Source organism: Apis laboriosa, unplaced genomic scaffold (genome assembly GCF_014066325.1).
Source record: "Apis laboriosa isolate Shangri-la unplaced genomic scaffold, ASM1406632v1 scaffold11_cov152, whole genome shotgun sequence".
NCBI classification, from domain to species: Eukaryota; Metazoa; Arthropoda; class Insecta; order Hymenoptera; family Apidae; genus Apis; species Apis laboriosa.
Window position 1 is genome coordinate 944,455 of NW_025221020.1, and position 21,978 is coordinate 966,432.

Genomic DNA, 21,978 nt, shown 5'->3' on the forward strand with positions numbered 1-21,978 from the left:
AATGACGTCAAGAAATCGACAGAAGCATTTACAATAGGGCGACTCGTGGATCAAATTGAACTACGTCATAAAATATATAAATATATAAATATATATATATATAAATAAAACAAATAAATAAATAAATAAATTAAATAATATCGCTCCGAGAAAACGGAGTATGAAATTTGGTCGACAAAAGAAAATATTAGAGAAAGGAAAAAGAGATATGAAAAATCATAGCATACGTATAATGCCACGTCTTAATTAGATGTTATTACAACAACAAAATGATACAACTCACTGTTGTCAATGAGTGACAATATCTATATACGGCTCATCTTCTTTGCATTTCAAAAATCAATAATTTAGCAAAATTATATATTTTTCTTACAGACGTTGTGTGACAACATTGCATCACACGCGTTGCCAATTCTAATCATTAGAATTTTCTTTGTTTGTTTAATATCAATTTGGTCAATTGGTCGATCAAATAAACGACAATGATTTTGTCATCGTACGACATCTATTTAAAACATGGCATGATACGCAAATAAGATATAAATATATACATATGCATATACATATATGCATGCATACGTGTACGTATATATATATTAATATATGTAGGTAAAGGTATGTATGCATACAAATATATATACACATATATATACATATTATATTTAACTATTGCAAAGTGTTGTTACATCGCTACTTGTATCGTATTTTGTACAAAGTATCCTTACCTTCAATTGTTCTTTTTCTTTTTTTGCCATAATATATATATATTATTATATGTATATATATTAATATATATATACACATATATATACATATTTATATATGTATATATATAATATATATATTATATATATATATATACATATATAGATATATAAAAATAAATAAATAAATAAGTACACAATAAGACACAATATAAAGAATCCTTAGCAAAACAAAGAAAGCGTGACAAATATTTCAAATGTCATTTTCCATCATATTTTGGAAATCATAAATTCGAAATTGATCATAATTGTTATAAAATATCGTGGATATATCTGTTTAAAACCGATAGTTGCCTCTCGTCCGTTTATGTTAATCGAGTGTCGATAAATATTATAATATTGTGAATGATATGCGATCTATAAATTAATTAACAATGTTAAACACGCGGCCCAAAAATTCGTTTTGAAAAATTCTTCAATTATATTTCTTCAATTAAATTTTCTTTCAAATTTAAATCCTTTATAATCTATTTATATACATTATTGAAAGATTGTTACATTATTTGATTTCAATTTTTCTTCCAATTTATAATCAATTTATTATAATTTAATGCAAAAAAAAAAGAGTTAATTTGTATTTTCTTTACATACTTTCATTATCTTTCATTTTTGTCGCAATAATTATTAGATTTGCTGGAATGCGAGATTGGGCCACACGTAGTAGCACCATCAAATTGATACAATATGATTTTTGAATCTTGTTTTTGCAATGTCGATCACGATGAATCGCATAACGTTTAACGAGCAAGAGTTACAAAAACTGTGTATACTATGACTATGGACCAAACTATATTTTTTCGAGAGACCAATTTGGCTATTCAAATGTAGATTCATTTCTCTTAATTCCATTTAATATTTCCTTTCACTTTCTTCGCGAAAAGCTAAATATAGATAAAAATGTTTTTATTAATATGTGTAATTCACATTTGAAAACTGTAGGTATTTATGATTAAGCATATTTCGATGTAATATTGTCATTGAAATAAAAGTCGCGAAATATGTAAAGCTTGCTCGATTGTCGTGTTCGATTTAACGCACGAAATTGCAAACTCAACATAGTCAATCTCGTTCGACCAGTATTCGCGCGAGCGTGAAAAATTTAAATTTTGTCTGAATCAAAAATTTATTGAAATGAATAGATACGCTTTCGATGCTGTTCTTTGAAATGTGTTTATCAACGATATCCGTTTGATCCATTGGAAATAATCAGAGTTACATTTATTATAAGCATCTTTCAAAAATTCTACAATATGATTTAAAAATAAGTACATAATGTACATTGTATAATTAAGCCGTTATTATAAAGTTTATTAATATTCTTCAGCATTCAATTCTATGTCGATGGATTATTGTAATCTGTTGATTTAGAAAAATTTTCCAATGGATCGAGTCAAAAATATATTAGTTTCCTTTGATCTTTATCCTTTATCCTAGTAACTTTTGAGCGGAGTAAACTCGCGATTGTTGTCAGAATTCCTATAAATCTTTGTTGTAAACATATCTAATGTGAAATATTGATTCAGGCGATTAAACGAAGAAAAGAAAAAAAAGAAAAAGACTGACGTGACATTTAAGATCTTTAAATGCTTAACACGTTCGCTACCAATATCAGAATTGATTGATGAAAATATTTGAGTATTCAGTCGATTCATCGGAAGATACGAATCTAACCTAGTAATCAACTTAACCCAACATTCGCGAAAAATTGATGAACCGATCAAATCTATAAGAAGAGAAAAAAAAAAAAAACAGCATATTCTTCAAAGAAAAATTCTTAGATAAAAATTTCATTCAAATGGTAGTGAATGTGTTAATTAAATATTTCTTAGCAAATCTATATCGTTCATCTCTTTAATGCCATCTCTTTAACATTTTTGCTTTTTTCCCTCGTTTTTCATTATTCAGTTTTATATTGATATAAATCACGTAGCGAAACGAGTTTAAAACGATTCAAATGAAAATGTATGTGAGAAAAAATCCAGAATCATTGTAAAACGTAGCAGCATTGAATATGTACGAAAGAAAATATTGGAATAGTTACGAAAAATCTTCATCTATTATTGTTAAGTGTTAGATATCATAAGCAAAAAAAAAAAAAAAAAAAAAAGATAAAAAAAAAGATAAAAAAAATGCAAGTAGTCTTATAATAAAAAAAATGCAAAAAATGTAACGCGAGAAAAAATCCATTTCAAGTATTCCACGTATCGAGAGCTAAATTCTGTCTCTTCTCTATTTGTGATCGGACTAAATCTTAGAAGATAATAATTTTAACAACAACAACAGGAACAATAAATTAACGCAATGCAACGGTCGAACATGATTAAGAACTAACAGATAATACTTAGACAAATCTTTATTTAAACATTTATCAGAAGTAATGATATAAAACGGATGAAAAAAACAAGCGCAAATTAAACGTAAATAATATTCTAAGAAATTAAATCAAGAATAAAACATTATAAAAAAAAATGTGAAAAAATATAATAATGAGAGAAAATTGAATTCTCTTAGATACTTCGAAGTCGTTTCGTTTGTTATCTACGCTCATTTTTGTGTAGTGTCTCACTTGTATATTATCATTATTATAAATTTAGTCGTTGAATGAATTCGTATGAAACAGTTTTTTGATACAGCTAATACAATATGAATTGCAAATATAAGCCGTGCCGAAGATGATGCGTATGTGTATGTCCGAAATAAATGAACGAGAAATGATGTTCGTTCAAACGTTGATCTTTTTCCGCTGAAAAGACCGTCTAAAGAGCGTGGAAAATTCTTTAATTCGATGAAAAAAATTAATAAGTAAAATAATCAATATTAGATCTCATACTGAAATCTCTCTTTCAGAAAAGTGTTTTCCACATCCTGAGAAAAAATAGATGTACAAGCGTTATATCGATTTAGATAACGGTTAGTTAAATAATATACAATATTTCAACAGTTATTAATGACGAGTATTAATCTTCTATGAGAGATTAAAACTCCCTTTGGAATTGTAGAACTTTATTCCATGAAAACACTTTATGGAAAGATAGAATAAAGAAAGAAAAGAGAAAGAATGCGCATATGTACGAGTGGATGTGTATATATCGATGCATATATAAGATGATATAATGAATAAAAATCAAAGGGGAAAGAAAATAGTTTGAAAGGAAAAGAGTTAAAAACATTGGATAGTATGGAATAGAAGACCTAAAGAACATATTTCGATGGTGTTATTAGCTAGGCGCCAATTATTGTCATTCCTTCTCTTACATCGATACTCTAAAATTACTCTAAAATTGTATAAACAGAACGTAGCGCATAAAAAAAAGAAATCGATTATATATACTCATAAAACTTTTAATATAACAAATTATCGCATTGATTAAGCATGTCAAATCGTCAGCTACGTTTGTCATTCAGTAATCTTGCGCTTTGTTTTTTCTATGAATCGGAGCATAACAATCTATTTCTTGTTAGCCCAATTGAAATATCAGAAAAAACTGCTACAAAAGAAAAAAAATCAACAAAAAACAATGTTATTATAAACGATTAATTAATAAAAAACGAATCTTGTTTGTTGTTACTTTTTGTTTTTTTCATCTCATCCTTTTCATGAAGTTCCATTAGAGTAATAAAAATATTTGCATATATCGTAAATTAAAACATATTTAATTAAAATATAAAATAAAAAAAAAAATTATCAAATTACAAAATAAGTTCACATTTATTAGATGAGAGAAGTATTTTATTTAATGTGAACTATGATAGCAGAATGAATATACATGTATATAATTTAATTAAGCAATATATACTTAGATTATCATAGAAGAGTATCATGGACTAACACAATATAAAGAAAATAGTTATGATTTATGTATCCTCCTCCCAGACAGTTTCAGTCAAGATTGCAATGTTGTCTAATCCTCTCATCGGCGCATATTCCAAAGTCCACATTAAATTAGTAAAAACAACTAAAATCAATATGATGAATATAAAATCAATGACCAATTCTTAATTCATTCTACTAATAATGTATTTAAATTATTTAATAAATAATTTATTTAATAATAGATTATTTATTAAATATTTATCTATACAATTAATTTTTCAACTTACGCATCTCGCCTTGATGCAAATCTGCTACTAATTCAGGACAAGAACTATTACAAGGATTTATAGGAGTCAAACGAAGTTGTGTAGCTCCTCGTAATTGAGCTAAAGCTATAAGACCTGAATCTAGTTCAACCTTTTTATAACTTGGACTATTATAATCCGAAGACATAAGAACCCAATTAAAATGCGCTGGTGAGACAGTACTTGAAAGGAAATATGGACGTTGGTAATACTTTCTCAATACTTTCACTGCATTGATATCGCAATTTTGCCAATGGACGAACCATTTAGCTACTTCAGGTGAATGTACCCGACGCAAAAATGCTGCCAAGTCAGACGAACCAGTTCTCAAATTTGAAGTCAAAGCACATGGTACTGTTTCCATTAAGCGTTCATTTTCTAAATAAAGCTGTTAATATAAATAAAATATATATAAACAAAATATATAAATAAATTTGTTAAATACACATGAAATTTTTTTGAAATTATACATGATTTTTTTTTTGAATTGTGCATTTATTTTATCAAAGGAAATAAAATACATAATAAATACAATTGTTGTAATAATAATTATACTTACATGAGTAATATTATCGAACCAAAAATAATCTGTATTCATAACTGCCCAAGAATCCATTGCATCTGTAATAATTGCAGGTGCATCTCTGCTCAGATAATTATCAACAAGATTTCGATATCTTACATCTGATAAACGGTCAATAGTTTCCAAAGCTTCACAAGTCTGTAAATATAATTTCTGATTACTTTAGTAATTTATTTTTAAAAATACTTTCGATTAATATTAATAATCATACCACACAATCTTCTTCAGTTATCATATAATCATTATAAAAAGGATTATTAATCATACAATTTTCATAGTACAAAGGTTGCCAATTCCAAATTGGTAGAACTTTGATAAGTAAAAGACGACTAATTGCAGTAAAATGAGTTCCAACAAAATCAAGTTGAGCTGCTAGACATGCTAAAGTACCAAGAACAATTAATACAAGTGTTCCCCTGATAACAAGTTGTAACCAAGAGCGCCGCATTGCAGCTACTAATGGTTGACAAATAATATCCATTTCTTCTTCTGTAAAGCCAGCTTGTTGACAATATCTATTAATTAATTACATAAAATACAATCATTAAATAAAAATTAAATATCATATATTATATATCATAAAAATCATATATTAAAATAATTAATATAATAATATCATACTAAAAATATTTTTCATATATAACACATATAAAAAATGATTTTATAATATTAAAAAAAATAATAAAAGAATTTTAAATAATGAATACGTACCAATAATAAAGAATGTAATATTGTACATATCAAATAATTTTCTTTAAAAAAAAGTTAGCACAATATTAAAGAAAATTAAAATTATATACATTTAAAAAAATATAACAAGATAAAAAATTTTCTAAAATTTTACTTGTAAAACGCATTCAATTCATCGTCTATCAATCGTAGCTTTTCCGAATGTGACATTTCTTGTTGATCTTTTACATAATTTTTACGCAATTGTTTAATACATTTACTATTCGACATCTTTACTTTTAATTCAATATAAATTTCTTTATATTATTTGTTATATTTTTCACTCTCTGAAATTGGAGAAATGAACTAGTTATATCGAACAGAAATACAATCTGTACATGCGCACATTTTCGTATTATCCATGCGAACATATTGATTGTTTATTATCATTATTGAAAATACCGCGGGAAAGTATGGCTAAGTTTTAATTGTTTCATATAATTATATACAAAAAATACATTTTTCATAGATAAAAAACATGAAATATTATTAATTATTTAAAATATAAATTAAATATTAAAAATATAATAAATAAGTATATTAGTAATTTGTTACAAAAAAATCTTAAAAATTGTACTTAAAATGAAAAGAAAAAACTAATTTAAAAATCTATATCTTTTTTTTTTCTATAATATATTATCTTTTTTTTTTATTAATCAAATTGCTTTATAAATTTACATTAAAACATTTCAAATAATATAATTAAAATATAATTATATTTATTCATATATATATAAAAAAATTTTTAAATTTACTATTAATAAAAAATTAATAGTACTATTATTTTAGTTCTTATAAATTATTTATTATATTACTTGAAAATATATATATATATTTTATATATATAATTTATATATATATAGCCATCGATATATAAATATATGTACATATATATACATTATATATATCTAAAGCTATTGATACATAATAATATTGTTGTAATCTTGTGCTATTCAAAATATTGAAATATCAGTTTTAATAATTTGTTACAATAATATAATATTATTTACATAAAGAAATTTATCAATAACAATGTACAAAATAAGGTTATTTGGTAAGTATTTATTTAAAATATACTATTATATGAATATATATTATATAAAAATTTCACAATTTTTATTTTCTAAATCAGTTGCACAAAATAAAACTACAATTTATAATAATATTATTCGAAATATTGTTAGTCTTTCCATGTTACCAGAGACTCATCAGATGTTACATAAAACATGCAGGTACTCATCATTATATATTTATAATATTTTTATTTTTTATTTTTTTTTTTTTCAATATAAATCATAATACAATGCAATATATCATATAATAAATATTATATTATAGAGACTTTGCAGAAGAAGAATTAAAGCCTTTAGCAACAGAAATTGACAAAAAACATCTTTATCCAGAAAAACAAGTTAAAAAGATGGGAGAATTGGGTTTAATGAGTATAGCAATTCCTGAAAATTTAGGTGGAACTGGACTAGATTATTTAGCTTATGCTATTGCATTAGAAGAAATATCTAGAGGTTGTGCTAGTACAGGTCTCATAATGAGTGTACATAATTCTCTTTATTTAGGACCTATACAAAAATTTGGCAATAAAGATCAAATAAAAAAATATATTACCCCCTTTACAACTGGTAATAAGATTGGATGTTTTGCCCTTAGTGAACCAGGCAATGGTAGTGATGCAAGTGCTGCTTCTACTATTGCTAAATTAAATGGATCTAATTATTTAATTAACGGTACTAAATCATGGATAACAAATGCTTATGAATCAGATGCAATTATTCTATTTGCTACAACGGACAAATCTAAAAAGCATAAAGGTATAAGTGCATTTATAGTTGATAAAACTACAGAAGGTCTTTTTGTTGGTAAAAAAGAGGATAAATTAGGTATTTGTGGTAGCAGTACCTGTTCATTAATATTTGAAGATTGTAAATTACCAAAAGAAAATTTATTAGGAGAATCAGGAATGGGTTTTAAAATTGCAATGACGACTTTGGGTATGAAATGAATTCATGGTATCTATATAAATGTAATATCTGAAAAAATAATAATCACAATATATAACTTCTAGATGCTGGTAGAATTGGCATTGCTGCTCAAGCATTAGGCATAGCTCAAGCATCTCTCGACTGTGCAATCGAGTACGCGGCAAAACGACAAGCATTTGGTAGTTCTATTATTAAATTACAAACAATTCAACAAAAAATTGCTGACATGTCATTGAGATTAGAAAGTTCAAGATTATTAACATGGCGAGCAGCTGCACTTAAAGATAATAATAAATCATATACAAAGGTGCGACGATAAAAATAATTAAATTCAAACATAATTTAATAATTTTTTTTTGTTAGGAAGCTGCTATGGCAAAATTATCATCATCTGAAACATCTACTTTCTGTGCGCATCAATGCATGCAAATTTTAGGTGGTATGGGTTACGTTAGTGATATGCCAGCAGAACGTTATTATAGAGATGCACGCATTACTGAAATTTATGAAGGTACATCAGAGATACAAAGATTAGTTATAGCTGCAAATGTTATCAAAGAATACAATCTTAATTGAAATATTTAAATGCGACATATATTTTTCTACTGAAGTTCTTCATATGCAAACAAAATATTTTTTATATATTTTATTAATTTTATATATTTATATTTTTATCCTTTACGAAGAAAGGCTAATAAATTTTATATATCATTATAATTATGTAGTTTTTTTTTATGATTTAATGTCATAAAATAAATGTAAATATATATGTAAATATGCAAAACTTACATATTTAAATATGCAAAAACATATACCAATATCTCATTATTAATTCTATAGCAATATTATACGAATTTTTATTTATAATTTCTTTATACTCGCTCATTATGGAATGATGACAAATAGATTATTTGTTAAAATAATGAATAGGAATGATAAACACTATCTATAATGAGATTTTATTTTAAAATCTCTATTAATTATATAAGTAATTTGATAAGATCGCATATCATACTTAAATACTAAAATTCACAATTGAGTAGCATAAATTCTGATACTCCCTGTATTAAGATCCCAAAAAATTACAGTTTTATCTAAATTGTATTTCTATAACTATCTTAAATTCTACACTATAGATCCCAGTACAACAGATAACAGTATACATATAATTTGTGCAAACGACAATTACGATTTTTTTCAACTATATTTTTATCGAATTCTTTCTTTGTTTTATATAAGCAAAGATATTAAATATGACATTTAAATTTGTTGGATAGAGATCTATTGGAATGTAAAGAAATATGTAAGTGAATATAATATTTCAATTTGAATTTCACTGTATGCTTCTTTTCTTATATACAATAGTGCATTTGCCGTTGTAATTTTTACATTAAAATAGTTTTTTTCTTTTTTCATATGTATATATATATATATATATGTATAATTCAATTATCTTATAAAATTATTTTTATATTTTTCACAAACAATATAATAATATAGTGCCAATATGGTAATCAAAGATTTAATTGAAGTTTAGCAAATTGGTCCAAATTTTGATGCACATATTTTTCTTTAATTTTTTCATTAAAAAGAAACAAAAAAGGATTTCTATAGTTTAATCATTATTTTTTTAATTATTTTATTTATAATATTGAATATTAGTAAGAGAATAAATTATGACAAAATCAATTTTCTGTTTTGAAACTGTTAAAATAATTTTGTTTAATTCTTCTGATTATTATACAGAGTATAATTGGATTTAAAAACTTTCAGGCCACTTACTGCACAAACTTATTAAAATAATCATTGTTATATAAATATAATGATATTTTTGGTTTCAAATCATAATATAATAAATTTAAAATAATAAATTGTGAATTATTATTTCGCAATTTTTGTGTCTAATTTCATCAATTATATTATATAGCAAGCATTCCGAACGACTTATTTATAAATTTTAATATTGAACTACTATGGTGTTAAATAACATTACATATTTTTCCACCTAAATTGATTTTATCGAACTCTGTACTTTTTTTGAATATTTTATACATTGTATAAGTTGAACTGATCTGTATCAGTTCTCTCTTATTATTTGCTATATTATAATCTTTGACAATAGATACATTTATCTAAAACGCTTGTAAATGTAAATAAATTAAAATCATAAGTAATTATAATAGACACTGAATCTAAACACTTAAATTCTGGAAATTGTCCCGATCCTGCAGGATCGCCTATGACAAAACATGTGAGTGTATTTTTATAGGTATGCGTATGTATCTGAGACATATAAGGAAATTGATTTAACCATCCATAATAGAAGCTATCAAAGCTTCAATCATCAGCTCGCATACCCCTTACTTCTCCTTGATCTCTTTGCTGAAAAATTCAAATATCTTTTATAATTAATTAAATAACTAAAAACTCAAATTAATTAATATGTAATTAATATAATGTAACTTTTAATATATTATAAATTTTTAAAATTACTTACCCTATCTAATTCTTCTTTCGTACTTTCTTCAATTGCTCTAATATCTTCCATAGTTAAACCATACCAACGATCAATCCAACAAAACACTTGCCTATGAAAGTTAGTAAAGAGACGCCTTTCTGCTTTTTGTATAAAACTTTCAACGCGATTTTGTAAACCAAACCATTTAAATTCACAAGTAACTAGTTTATAGCATGTCATTACAGGTTGGACATTATTTTTCCAATCTTTACCAATAAGAGGACCTCGACCTGTTTTCACAGATTTAAATTTAGTTGGATCTTCATCCTCCTTATAATCAGCATTTGCAATTGGATCATTTGCAATATCTATATGTATTACTTCTCTTATTTTTAATTTATCAGGAGGTAATTCATGAACCTATTAGTTAATAAATAATATTAATATATATAAAAAATAAAACTAAAATAAAACTATTTTTATAAATTTTTTACACACATTATGTTGATTTCCAACATCATCAATGTGAAATGATTCAATCATAATTACAAAATTTTCTTTCATATATCCAGGATTCTGTACAAAAAACAAAAAAATATTAAAATCTAAATAGAAATTTTGTAAAAAATTTTTATAAACAAATTGTACTTACAGTAATAACTGTTTTACAATAAGGATAAGCATTCCAAGCTTCTTCATGAATTTCCAAGGAATTCTTTGGCAGCATAATACGAATAAAAGCAGGCACTTTACTAGCTAAATGATAAATCTTGTATGTATATTGACCTGAAGAATATTTTCCACCAAGTAAAGGATAATCTGTGAATGGCTCATTTTTTAACACTTGTATTCCCTCTCCTCCTCCAGTATTATTTTTACTAGCTTCTGCTACAGAATATAGCTGAGCCACTTGATACTGCCACGAAATAAGTTATATTTTATAATATATAAATTATGTATAGAAAGTAATAATAAAGCAATATAAAATTCATTTTAATAAATAAAATCAATAAAATAAAAAATATCTAATCACATAAATATAAACATTATTTTTTTTTTTATAAGGAAATTTTAATATCAATAATAATTTATTTATTATATTATTATAAAATATATAAAATATTATTTTTATAACTTTAAATAATTTATTTTTTTATAAGAAAAATCAAATATTAATAAAGGAAAAAAAATTAGCAATAAATGTAAAAATATGCGAATAATTAAAGATTAAATTAAACAAAATATGAAGAAGATAGAATATATTTATGCATTTTAAAAGAAAAACATTTATTATATTCTAACTGAATAATAATAAATCTAACAATAAAATGAGCATGATAAGACAAGATTTGATAGATATATCAAATTAAAAATTCAAAACATTCAAGATAATCACATGCTTCTAAATAATAATAAACTATAATTAAATGATTTGCAATTTTTGATAATTGTATAGTATTGATGTAGAAATTATTTAAGTTTTTATTTCTATTCAATTGCAATAATATATTTCAAAATGGGTCATTATAATGAGATCTTATTATTCATTAAATACATACCTCTTTCACATTAAGAGGCAAAGTGACACGGCTGTAACAGAAATTAATAAATTATATTTCAATTACTAAATAAAAAGTAATCATATATTTATAAGCAACGACCTTGAATACACTTAATATGAACTTAAGTATCACATTCCAGGTATTGAAAATTGAACGATAAATAACGTATGATGAACAAATTTCTTTTGAAAACAATACTTATCAGTTAAAATAAAATTATTCACCGCATATAAAATGTTATCCGTATGGATGACAAGGGATGAAAGTGCATCCCTCTTTACCCCTCCAATCCCACCCACCGTTAAAGATTAGTAACCATATCCCAAGAATTACTTTTAAATGTTCGATCAGTTCTCGTTCATCACGCTATATTAAACTAATAATAAAAAATTTCGCAAGAACTTACAATTCTTTGATGAGCATTTTAACAAGCAGAGCACATGGGCTGCAGTAATTCAGTGCGGCCACACAGAACCACCCTTGCTTTAGCAAATTCACTCGTGTTATCTCTCAACCCGCAGTCATACGCATACAACGGCGTCGACTTCTCAACGGACTGCCACACACTTGAATCACTGAGTGCCACACTGCACAGCCACTAAAAAGCACACTTACTTGCGCACACATGTGCATCGAATTTCCCCACTCTTACTTCACAGACACTTTGCAAAATGACGTCATGCTTACATGTATCTCAATTCGCATGCGCATTTATCATCTATCAAGTTTACAATAATTTAATCTGGGGATTTCATATAGAATTTATAAAAAAAATATTAAGTAATTATAAGAAATATTGTTGCTAATTTATTATATTCTATTATGAATCTATATTACAATTTTTATTTAATATTATATTAAATAAATTTATTGAATATAAATGAAATTTGAAGTCTGAAAGAAATATTAAAAAATTCACTATGATTTTCATGAAAATTGAAAATAAAGATATATAACATATAAAAATATAAAACATATAAAAGAGATATCTTATTTAATATACAATTTCATTAATAATTATAATTTATAATTTATAATATGTTCAATAACAAATGTAAATTATATAATACAAATAATTATATAATATTATGTTATTTGTAAAAGAACATATTATAAATTTTAATATCATATACTGTGAAAAATAATATATATTTTTCAACAAAAGAAGTTTAAAAACAATAAAAAATTATTATTTTTTTAAATATTATTTATTGAAAAGTATAAAGATTATAGTGAGAAAAAATATTTTGATAAATATTATATAATTTTATAAGTAGATATTTTTTTTAAACATTTTTAAAAAAAGATTTTTTTAATTGTTTCTTTTTATTTTAATAGAAATATTATATGATTTTAGAATAGATAGATATTTTAAGAGAAATTTAAGAAAAAAATTTAAAAATATGATAAATAAAAAGTGAAAGTTATTTTTTATTTACAATGTACTTCATGTACAAAAAAGCTATTCATTTATACAATATTGATAATTTTGTACAGAATATGTGATAGAATTTATGATATATAACTTAAAAATTCCTAAGTTTCATATTTATAACTACATAAAAAAATTAGAAAGATATCTTGTATTCATTTTTCATAATAATATTATGTTACTTTATAACAAAATTTTGAAATAAAAATAAGTATTATATATTTGCAATAAATATTGGTTTATGACAATATTTGGTTATAAAATTTATATTATGAATAGATATATCATGCAACATTTGTTGGTTTATTTTAGAATCGACTATAATCGACGAGTCGATTGATCGATATGATTTGGTGTGTGTGACGAAATATACTTAGATGACAGCGCGTATACTGACGCGCCTAAGAATATTTCGTTCAGAATAAATGAAAAGATGAGCAAGTAGTTCGAAAGTTCGAAGAAAAATTCAGTAACATGTTCATATATTTTTTCATGAAGTGGAATTTTTGGTGGACTACTATAATTATAAATCAAGTTTCGTTATTACATGTTATATAGAAGATAAGTACATTAAATGTATGGTAGCTTGTGAATGCACAGAAGACAAGACGCGTGGGAAGATTAAAAAAATTGAATCTTAAACATAGACAAACAAATTGAAAAAGAAAAAGACTGAAAGTGAGCATTTCATAATATAAATCAGAATGGATGAATGTATGCTGAATGATTTATTAGAATGCTCGGTGTGTCTCGAACGATTAGATACATCGAGCAAAGTACTTCCTTGTCAGCATACCTTTTGCAAGAAATGTTTGGAAGAGATAGTTAACACTCATCATGAATTACGCTGCCCTGAATGTCGCATTTTAGTTGATGTTAAAGTGGATGATTTACCTCCTAATGTATTATTAATGCGTATTTTAGAAGGAATGCGTAATGCAGCTCCTAAATCTACAAAATCTATAATTAAAAATAATCCAGGACCTCAAAGACTCTTTGGTGGCCATCAAATTACTTCAGCTCCCATTGTAACTAATAGTCCTACTCCTACTACATTCACAAATGAATCAATTAGACATGGTAATGCAACAGCGAAACAAGTTCACTTACACAATCAAACATATGGCAGAGCGATCTACGATTATGTATCAAAAGTCCCAGGGTAATTTTATATCCTTTTAACAAAATTGTATTAATATATATTTAAATGATATTTTATAAACTATTTTAAATTTCAGAGATTTGTCTTTTAAAAAAGGTGACATTGTCATTTTACGTAAGAAAATCGATAATAATTGGTGTTTTGGAGAAAGTGCTAATAGTCATGGAGTTTTTCCTTTGTCTTATGTCCAAGTGTGTATTAAAACATTTTATTGTTATAATATGTTAATAATGTAATATAAAAAGTATTTAATAAATTTATATGTACAGATAATGACACCATTGACTCCAGATGTTCCTCAGTGCAAAGCTTTATATGATTTTAGAATGACCAATGATGATGAAGATGGCTGTCTGACATTCAATAAGGTAAGCTATATATAAATATATAGATATAATGTTTTATATTTATTTATTTGATTTAATATTGCATTTTTAAAAATAATTTTATAGGGAGAAATTATTAGTGTTATTAGAAGAGTTGATGAAAATTGGGCAGAAGGAAAATTGTTGGATAGAATTGGTATCTTTCCATTAGCTTTTGTGGAATTGAATAGTGTGGCAAGAGCTTTAATGAAACTTTCAACAAAGTAATTTTTATAATTTGCTATTAACATTATTAGTATATAACATTAATATTTATAATTAATATGTTTTAATTAATTATAATTTATAATATTTTTTAATTAATTGTAATTAATTATAATTAATATTTTTTTCAAAAAAGCACACAACCAGGTCCATCAAGGGTAGCACCTCCTACTCCCACTAATGAAGAAACTACACCTTTAATACCAACTGATCATTCGCGTAATTTACAAACAAATCAATCAAGACCACAACTTATGCAGGTATTACAATTTATTATATATAAAATATATTATTTTTTTAATATTCGAAATGTAACAAAATATATTAACATTTAATATTTTTTCAATAGAATACAATTTTACCAGTTTCTGATTCAATTTCAAATGTATCATCAGGAGGTAGTTCTTCAACTACTACTCCAAACACTCCTAATAGTTCAACTACATCTAGCAGTTCTAGTACTGCTCCAAGTAGTCCTAGTAGTCCAGCAACATCTCCTCCTGCAGTTGGAAATAGACAGAATATTAAACGTCACAGTTTCACTGCTGTTAATAGTGGTCATCAAGCTCATCCACATCATAGACATAGTGCAGAAATACTTAGTCCCCCAGTAGATAATGCTGTTGGTAACAGTAATGATTCATTTTCTTCGTTACAGGTGAATAATATTTTATCATATTAATGTGATAAAAAATTGTCTTATTATATTAAACAAATTTTATATTAATATTATAATCAAAAAATATTAATTTTTTTTCTCTTCATTTATTAGACAACTACCAACACTGCAGATCACAATCTTCGTCACAGGCGAAGCGGTAGTAGTGATCTTGCTCTTGCACAATCATCACAAATTTTGTCTGCTACAGTCGCAAATGCTCATTTACCAGCTGCATATATAGCTCTGTATCCATATAAGCCTCAAAAAGCAGATGAACTTGAATTAAGAAAAGGAGGCATTTATATGGTAACAGAACGTTGTCAAGATGGATGGTTTAAAGGAACTTCTAATCGTACACAAAAATGTGGAGTTTTTCCAGGAAATTATGTTGCACCTGCTAAGTATATGAATATATATTTATGTTAAAAATTTAAAATATAATTTCTTGATTTTAAATAATTTTGTTTTCGTAGATGTCAGCGAAGTTTGTGTCGAGGATCACCAAATACGGGACAGCATCAAAGCTTTCCATCTTCAACAAGTCAAAATAATACTGAGTCACGAATAACTGCAACTTATTCTAAAAATAAAGGATCCACTTCTCAATCTTATAATCCACGCACATTATTACCACCAGAATTACCACCACGTGCTATTAGTCCATCTTTTATGGTATCATCATCTTGGCATGGTCAAAGTCAAATGCAAAATCAAGAAAGTAGTCCTCCACGATACAAGGAACAAAATTCAGCAAATCCTCTTGGACGTAGTCATAGTGCTGTCATGTCACCAAATATTTGTATGTAATATAATTTTATTATATGTAATAATTTTATAAAATATATCATATTAAAATGTGTATATAAGAAATTGTTTTTTATTTTAGCTTCTCCTGGAAAACAGGTAACTTTACCTCAATCATTAATGACTACAACCACAGTTACTGGTATCAACAATAGTGGTACTATTGTTACTGGTGCTGGTTCTTCCATCATAAACGAAATAAATAAAAATCCAAATAGTATTTTGCATGCTGTAGCTTCTCCTTCTTCCACTGCAGTAGTTTCTGTATCTAAAAATAGTGAAAAGGTATATAAATTTATTCTATGTAATAGTAGTTCTTTGTTATATGAACATATATGTATATATATTTTAATTATAGCAGAAAGAAAAAAAAGATAAATGTGTCTCTTTGATGCGACGATTAACGAATATTAAGAAATCAAAATCACCACCTCCTACTACTTATTCAATGGATAATCCTGTTTTTGAAGATAGCAATTCCATTAATCCAGTACATGTTCGGTAAGTTATTTTCTACATTGTTTGCAATAACAATGGCTTATATAGCACATAATTAAACATATCATTGAAGATTTTAAAAAAATAAATAAAATTTGCATGTTTATATTATATTTAACATATTTTATTAATCTGCATGTAATTGTATTGCTATTCGATATTTTATCTGATATTTTATGTTACAATTTAAAATTTATACAATTATATATATGTATTTTTATGATATGTTAAATAATTGTTGAAATTTTTGCATGATTTTAATGTTCACATATGTATATAGAAAAAACAAATAATTTTTATATATGCAAAATAAATTTTTGATTTTCATTATTTGTTTTTCATTATTTTTTTTTATTTTTTAACATTATATGATCTGCATGTGTTGAATTATTTGTCTAATTCTACACGGGGGGTTGGGCGGATATATTTAAAATTAGATCGGGATCTTGCCCAAGTCAGTTGCTACAGGTGGGAGCTACACAGGAATTAAATGCTTCAAACAACTACCATCGTTTGTGTCCAGGCTCTATGCAGGGACATGTCACATCTTCACAAAGACTTAAATACAAGGAGAGACCATCTTTACCGGTCTCAATTCTTCAAAGGTTAGTTACTAAAATTATATATGTTTGACAAATAAAATTATTTAAAAATTAGTATTTATTGTAAAAGATATTTATCTTAATATATTTTCCCAGCTCATATATAAAATGAAAATTGTATTTAGTCTTTTATAATACTTTGTATGTAATAGTTGTGTGATGCATATATATTTAATTATATTAACATTTACAATAAATGATGTAATATATAGGTAAGTGTTTTAATAAATATTGCAAAAATTAAGAATAATACATTATAAATGCTTGATTAATGACATTAAAATTTTTATATTTTTTATCTATTTTTTAATTATGTTTTGTAATTTTTATTGTTTTTTTTATTTTAAATATTTTCAAGAGTTTGCTTGTTGATTAAGAATGTGTATATTTGATGTATAATAACTGTACAAATTTAACAAATATTATTAATATAAGAAATATAATATTATATAATATTCTCTTCTTTTTGAAATTTTAATAAATTAATTTTATTTTTATGTTTTTTATTAACATTTATAGATCTAATGAATCGGGTGGAATGGTATGTACACCAATAGGAAATCATCACCGTAAAAGTAATTCATTAGATGCTGGTATGGGCAAACAAGTCAAACAACAACCTACTCGCGAACGGTAAAAAAAAATAGTTTTATCATTTAATCATTTTATATTTTATTTATTTTTCTTTGTTTTATTTTTACTTAATTAATTAATATTTTTATATATTTATTACTTTTTATTTCAGAGAACGAGTATACAGATTTCGTTGCATTGTGCCATATCCACCTAATAGCGAATTTGAATTAGAACTTCGAGTAGGAGATATTATTTATGTGCATAAAAAACGTGATGATGGTTGGTATAAAGGTACTCAACCAAGAACTGGTCGTACTGGTCTTTTTCCGGCTAGTTTTGTTGAAGCTTTCTGAGATACAGCACAAAATCATTTCATATTAGAAACTTGTATATAATTTTCACAAATCGAAAGTGAAATATTACATACCACTTACTTTTCAAGTCTAATAATATAATTATTATTATGAAGGTAAGTGTATGATTTAAATTGTGAAATTATTCATAATATAATGAGCAGTGCATTAAACACATATATGTACATTATAGTAGTAGTAAATTACATATTCTTGTCGTTATTACGACATAAATAATTTTTTTAATTACATAATAAATGAAATATAGTAAAATTATCTAAAATGATACTGCCATTGATGTTATATTCATATATAAAATATTATTAAAATCTAGTAAGGGAATAAAAGATTATATTACATCAATACTGCCATCTCATAAAAAATACTAAAGAAAAATATATTAATACTGTTTTTTAAAATCATAAAATCATTTCATAATTCACAATATAATAATACTATTATAGTTATTAAGTTATTTTATCTATTTACATATAAAATTTTTATTTATGCAGTAATTTTTTGAAATATAATAATACTGCTGTGAAATTTCTATATATTATTTCTATATATTATTCTATATATTATTCTATATATTAGTTAAATTATGTATATATATTTTTTTTTTCAATTTTATACAAAAAGTAGTTATTTAAGTTTTTTTTGAGAAAATAATAGGGTCAATCTCTCTCTCTTTCTCTCTCTCTCTCTCTCTCTCTCTCTCTCTCTCTCTCTCTCTCACACACACACACACACACGCACGCACAAATATATATATATCTCTTATTTTTAATTTTTTTGAATTGTTTTTTAAAAAATTTGCATGATATTTTTTATAATGTTGTGAAAATTATATAAATTAAAAAAATTGTATCATTTTTAACTCAATATGGTCAGCTTTGATAAATATTTTCTTTTATAAATATATAAAATATTTCTTTTTAAAAAATATAACTTTTATAATACATATAAAAACATTTCATTCTAAAGCATATTTTAAATTAAATTATAATTTACTTTTTTTTTATGAAAATATCTAGATTAGCTTCTTAATGTTCAATGACATCTTGTTAAATAGATAATTATCAAAGGCTGGCCTATATATCTAAAATTGTAAATATTTTAATTAAATAATTTTCTGAAAAAACTGAATTGCATAAATACTTTTAATAAAATCAATTGTATATTTTTACTGTACAATTGGATGTATATGTTTTTTTATTTATGGAATATTTACATGTCATTTACATGCACAATTAAGAAATTATATTATTAACAGCCTACTTCACATAATATAATTATAAGAAATTATTAATTATGAGCTTCCTGAAGTTGAATAATAATCAATATTTGATTATATTTGTTATATTGTCATAAAAGATATGATTTTTAGTCATACATAAGAAAAATTCATTGGCATTGTTATTCTAACAATTTCAATTGTGGTAATTTCAAAAAATTTTAAAGCGTATCTTACATAGAATAAGTCATATATTACTCTTTTATGAATTTTATTTATTTAATTTATGTATTTTTGTCTATAATATTACAAAAAATTATTTTATAAATTTTTATTATTTTTTAATATTATACTCTAGGTATAATTGATGGAAGCGGTATTATGAGGTCATAAAGATATTATATTTTATAAGAATTAAAGAATGTAAGCGAAAAAAAAATTTAGCCTTGTTTATGATGTTAATATAAAATTATCTTTCTATCAATATATTTTTAAAAATTTTTAGCATGAAATTTGAAAGCAAATTCTAAAATATAATATATAATATGTATTTACAATCCAATTATTCAAAATATTTAAAAGACATATAAAGTTTTGTGCATCAATAAATATTACTATGCATTTTTTGAATACATAGTTGATTAAAATCATGAGTTCATAATATCAATTCAACAATACAAATATTTTGATTATCAAATCAGTAAGAAATTTTGAGAATAATATATCTTATCTTTAAGGAATAATATAATATATATATCTATATACATCTGTTCAGAGATATAACAAATAATAATCAATGTAATGAAAAACAAAAAATGTTCTAAATATGGAACATTACAATATATCATCATAATACATTAATATAGAATACTGTTTTTAAAATGAAGTTATTTAAAATGAATTATACATTTTATTTATAATTTCGTATTATATATATATATATATATATTTCCTTAACAAATTACATGACCTCTCTATAACATTTCCTTCAAATATACATATGTGCATTACACATAATATGCGTATATATAATATATAAATAAGATAACGGAGGAAGAAATAATAAAAATTTTTAATTTAGTAAAATTATAAAAAATATAAAATATAAATTTATTAAATTATTTTAATATAAGTTCATTAAATATTATATTTATTATTACTATATTTTATGTATAGAACAATTTTTTCAACAACAAATATGAAGAAAATTTTTGTTAAAATATCTCATATTTTTTATTTTTTTAATTTTCTTCCTCTGTTGATATAAAAATTATATCTTCATATTTAATAATGTACACAATATAAAATGTATTTAAATGTAGGTGTTTTATATAATATAATATAAGATTAAGTAACTTATTAATAATTATAATATCGTAAAAAATAAATATTATACTTATTATTGCAAATTTTAAATATTGATATAAAAAAGCAGCAATAGTATACATATGTGGTAATAATGTATGTCGTAATGAAAACATTGAAATTTATAATTAAGATGATTTTTATTTACTTTTATTTTAAATTCTGAAACAAGTAAAACACAAAAATATTTAGAATTGTAAATAAAATATAATTCATCAAAAAATTCAAATTTCATTTTTTATATCATAGAATTTATTTATAAAAGAAAATTGAGAATTAAGATTTTTTAAAAAATTGATATCTTATATATAAATTTAAATAATTTATATAATAGTTAAATTAATAATTATTATTAAGATTGATATAATAGTATTTTGTATTTTTTTAATAATGATTATCAAATATGTCTTATTTAATATGTTTTATTTAAATATGATATTATATCAAACTTATCTTTATACTATACTTATTTCAATTTAGATATAA

The 21,978-nt window shown here is 24.1% G+C and overlaps 4 protein-coding genes across 10 annotated transcripts; 2 read left to right on the forward strand and 2 right to left on the reverse strand.

The window, feature by feature from the left end:
- Window positions 1-4,476: 4,476 nt before the first annotated feature.
- LOC122717234 lies at window positions 4,477-6,548 on the reverse strand. 3 transcript variants are annotated; one of them, XM_043941108.1, is made up of 6 exons: window positions 6,311-6,422; window positions 6,178-6,218; window positions 5,678-5,981; window positions 5,443-5,604; window positions 4,866-5,271; window positions 4,477-4,720 (listed from the first exon to the last, which is right to left on the reverse strand). In XM_043941108.1, exons 3-6 carry the CDS (start codon window positions 5,945-5,947, stop codon window positions 4,620-4,622), a joined length of 939 nt encoding a protein of 312 aa, XP_043797043.1. In that variant the 5' UTR covers window positions 5,948-5,981; window positions 6,178-6,218; window positions 6,311-6,422; the 3' UTR covers window positions 4,477-4,619. The 3 variants fall into 3 exon arrangements, with proteins under 3 accessions (XP_043797043.1, XP_043797029.1, XP_043797036.1); XM_043941094.1 differs by lacking the exon at window positions 6,178-6,218 and having other exon boundaries at window positions 6,311-6,548; XM_043941101.1 differs by having other exon boundaries at window positions 6,178-6,449.
- Window positions 6,549-7,114: 566 nt separating this feature from the next.
- On the forward strand, window positions 7,115-8,880 carry LOC122718160 (short-chain specific acyl-CoA dehydrogenase, mitochondrial). Its single transcript, XM_043942946.1, has 5 exons — window positions 7,115-7,249; window positions 7,328-7,427; window positions 7,534-8,201; window positions 8,276-8,499; window positions 8,556-8,880. The coding sequence occupies exons 1-5, from the start codon at window positions 7,228-7,230 to the stop codon at window positions 8,766-8,768; spliced, it is 1,227 nt and encodes a 408-aa protein (XP_043798881.1). The 5' UTR covers window positions 7,115-7,227; the 3' UTR covers window positions 8,769-8,880.
- Window positions 8,881-10,122: 1,242 nt separating this feature from the next.
- On the reverse strand, window positions 10,123-12,791 carry LOC122717858 (phosphatidylinositol transfer protein alpha isoform). The gene is made up of 6 exons (XM_043942315.1): window positions 12,619-12,791; window positions 12,210-12,240; window positions 11,303-11,566; window positions 11,149-11,226; window positions 10,690-11,070; window positions 10,123-10,574 (listed from the first exon to the last, which is right to left on the reverse strand). The coding sequence occupies exons 1-6, from the start codon at window positions 12,633-12,635 to the stop codon at window positions 10,530-10,532; spliced, it is 816 nt and encodes a 271-aa protein (XP_043798250.1). The 5' UTR covers window positions 12,636-12,791; the 3' UTR covers window positions 10,123-10,529.
- A 1,252-nt stretch (window positions 12,792-14,043) lies between these two features.
- LOC122717507 (E3 ubiquitin-protein ligase SH3RF3-like) lies at window positions 14,044-19,228 on the forward strand. 5 transcript variants are annotated; one of them, XM_043941676.1, is made up of 14 exons: window positions 14,044-14,322; window positions 14,569-14,806; window positions 14,883-14,997; window positions 15,076-15,174; window positions 15,259-15,395; window positions 15,533-15,656; window positions 15,746-16,054; window positions 16,169-16,458; window positions 16,531-16,856; window positions 16,944-17,146; window positions 17,220-17,362; window positions 17,797-17,964; window positions 18,481-18,594; window positions 18,707-19,228. In XM_043941676.1, the coding sequence occupies exons 2-14, from the start codon at window positions 14,574-14,576 to the stop codon at window positions 18,888-18,890; spliced, it is 2,445 nt and encodes an 814-aa protein (XP_043797611.1). In that variant the 5' UTR covers window positions 14,044-14,322; window positions 14,569-14,573; the 3' UTR covers window positions 18,891-19,228. The 5 variants fall into 5 exon arrangements, with proteins under 5 accessions (XP_043797611.1, XP_043797583.1, XP_043797592.1 ...); XM_043941648.1 differs by having other exon boundaries at window positions 14,044-14,806; XM_043941657.1 differs by having other exon boundaries at window positions 14,044-14,806; window positions 17,223-17,362.
- Window positions 19,229-21,978: the final 2,750 nt, after the last annotated feature.

Excerpts from the sequence above, each read along its gene's own strand:
- LOC122717234 (XM_043941094.1), bottom strand. The coding sequence starts at position 6,426 with ATGTCGAATAGTAAATGTATTAAACAATTGCGTAAAAATTATGTAAAA. Across the intron at positions 5,982-6,310 it reads GAATTGAATGCGTTTTACAA|ATATTGTCAACAAGCTGGCT; the intron begins GTAAAATTTTAG and ends ATTAATTAATAG. Across the intron at positions 4,721-4,865 it reads TTTGCATCAAGGCGAGATGC|TTGTTTTTACTAATTTAATG; the intron begins GTAAGTTGAAAA and ends TATTGATTTTAG.
- LOC122718160 (XM_043942946.1), top strand. The coding sequence starts at position 7,228 with ATGTACAAAATAAGGTTATTTG. Across the intron at positions 7,428-7,533 it reads ATGTTACATAAAACATGCAG|AGACTTTGCAGAAGAAGAAT; the intron begins GTACTCATCATT and ends ATTATATTATAG. Across the intron at positions 8,202-8,275 it reads AATTGCAATGACGACTTTGG|ATGCTGGTAGAATTGGCATT; the intron begins GTATGAAATGAA and ends TATAACTTCTAG.
- LOC122717858 (XM_043942315.1), bottom strand. Across the intron at positions 11,071-11,148 it reads ATGTTGGAAATCAACATAAT|GTTCATGAATTACCTCCTGA; the intron begins GTGTGTAAAAAA and ends ATTAACTAATAG. Across the intron at positions 10,575-10,689 it reads CGAAAGAAGAATTAGATAGG|CAAAGAGATCAAGGAGAAGT; the intron begins GTAAGTAATTTT and ends TGAATTTTTCAG.
- LOC122717507 (XM_043941648.1), top strand. The coding sequence starts at position 14,349 with ATGGATGAATGTATGCTGAATGATTTATTAGAATGCTCGGTGTGTCTC. Across the intron at positions 17,965-18,480 it reads CCGGTCTCAATTCTTCAAAG|ATCTAATGAATCGGGTGGAA; the intron begins GTTAGTTACTAA and ends TAACATTTATAG. Across the intron at positions 18,595-18,706 it reads CAACAACCTACTCGCGAACG|AGAACGAGTATACAGATTTC; the intron begins GTAAAAAAAAAT and ends TTTTTATTTCAG.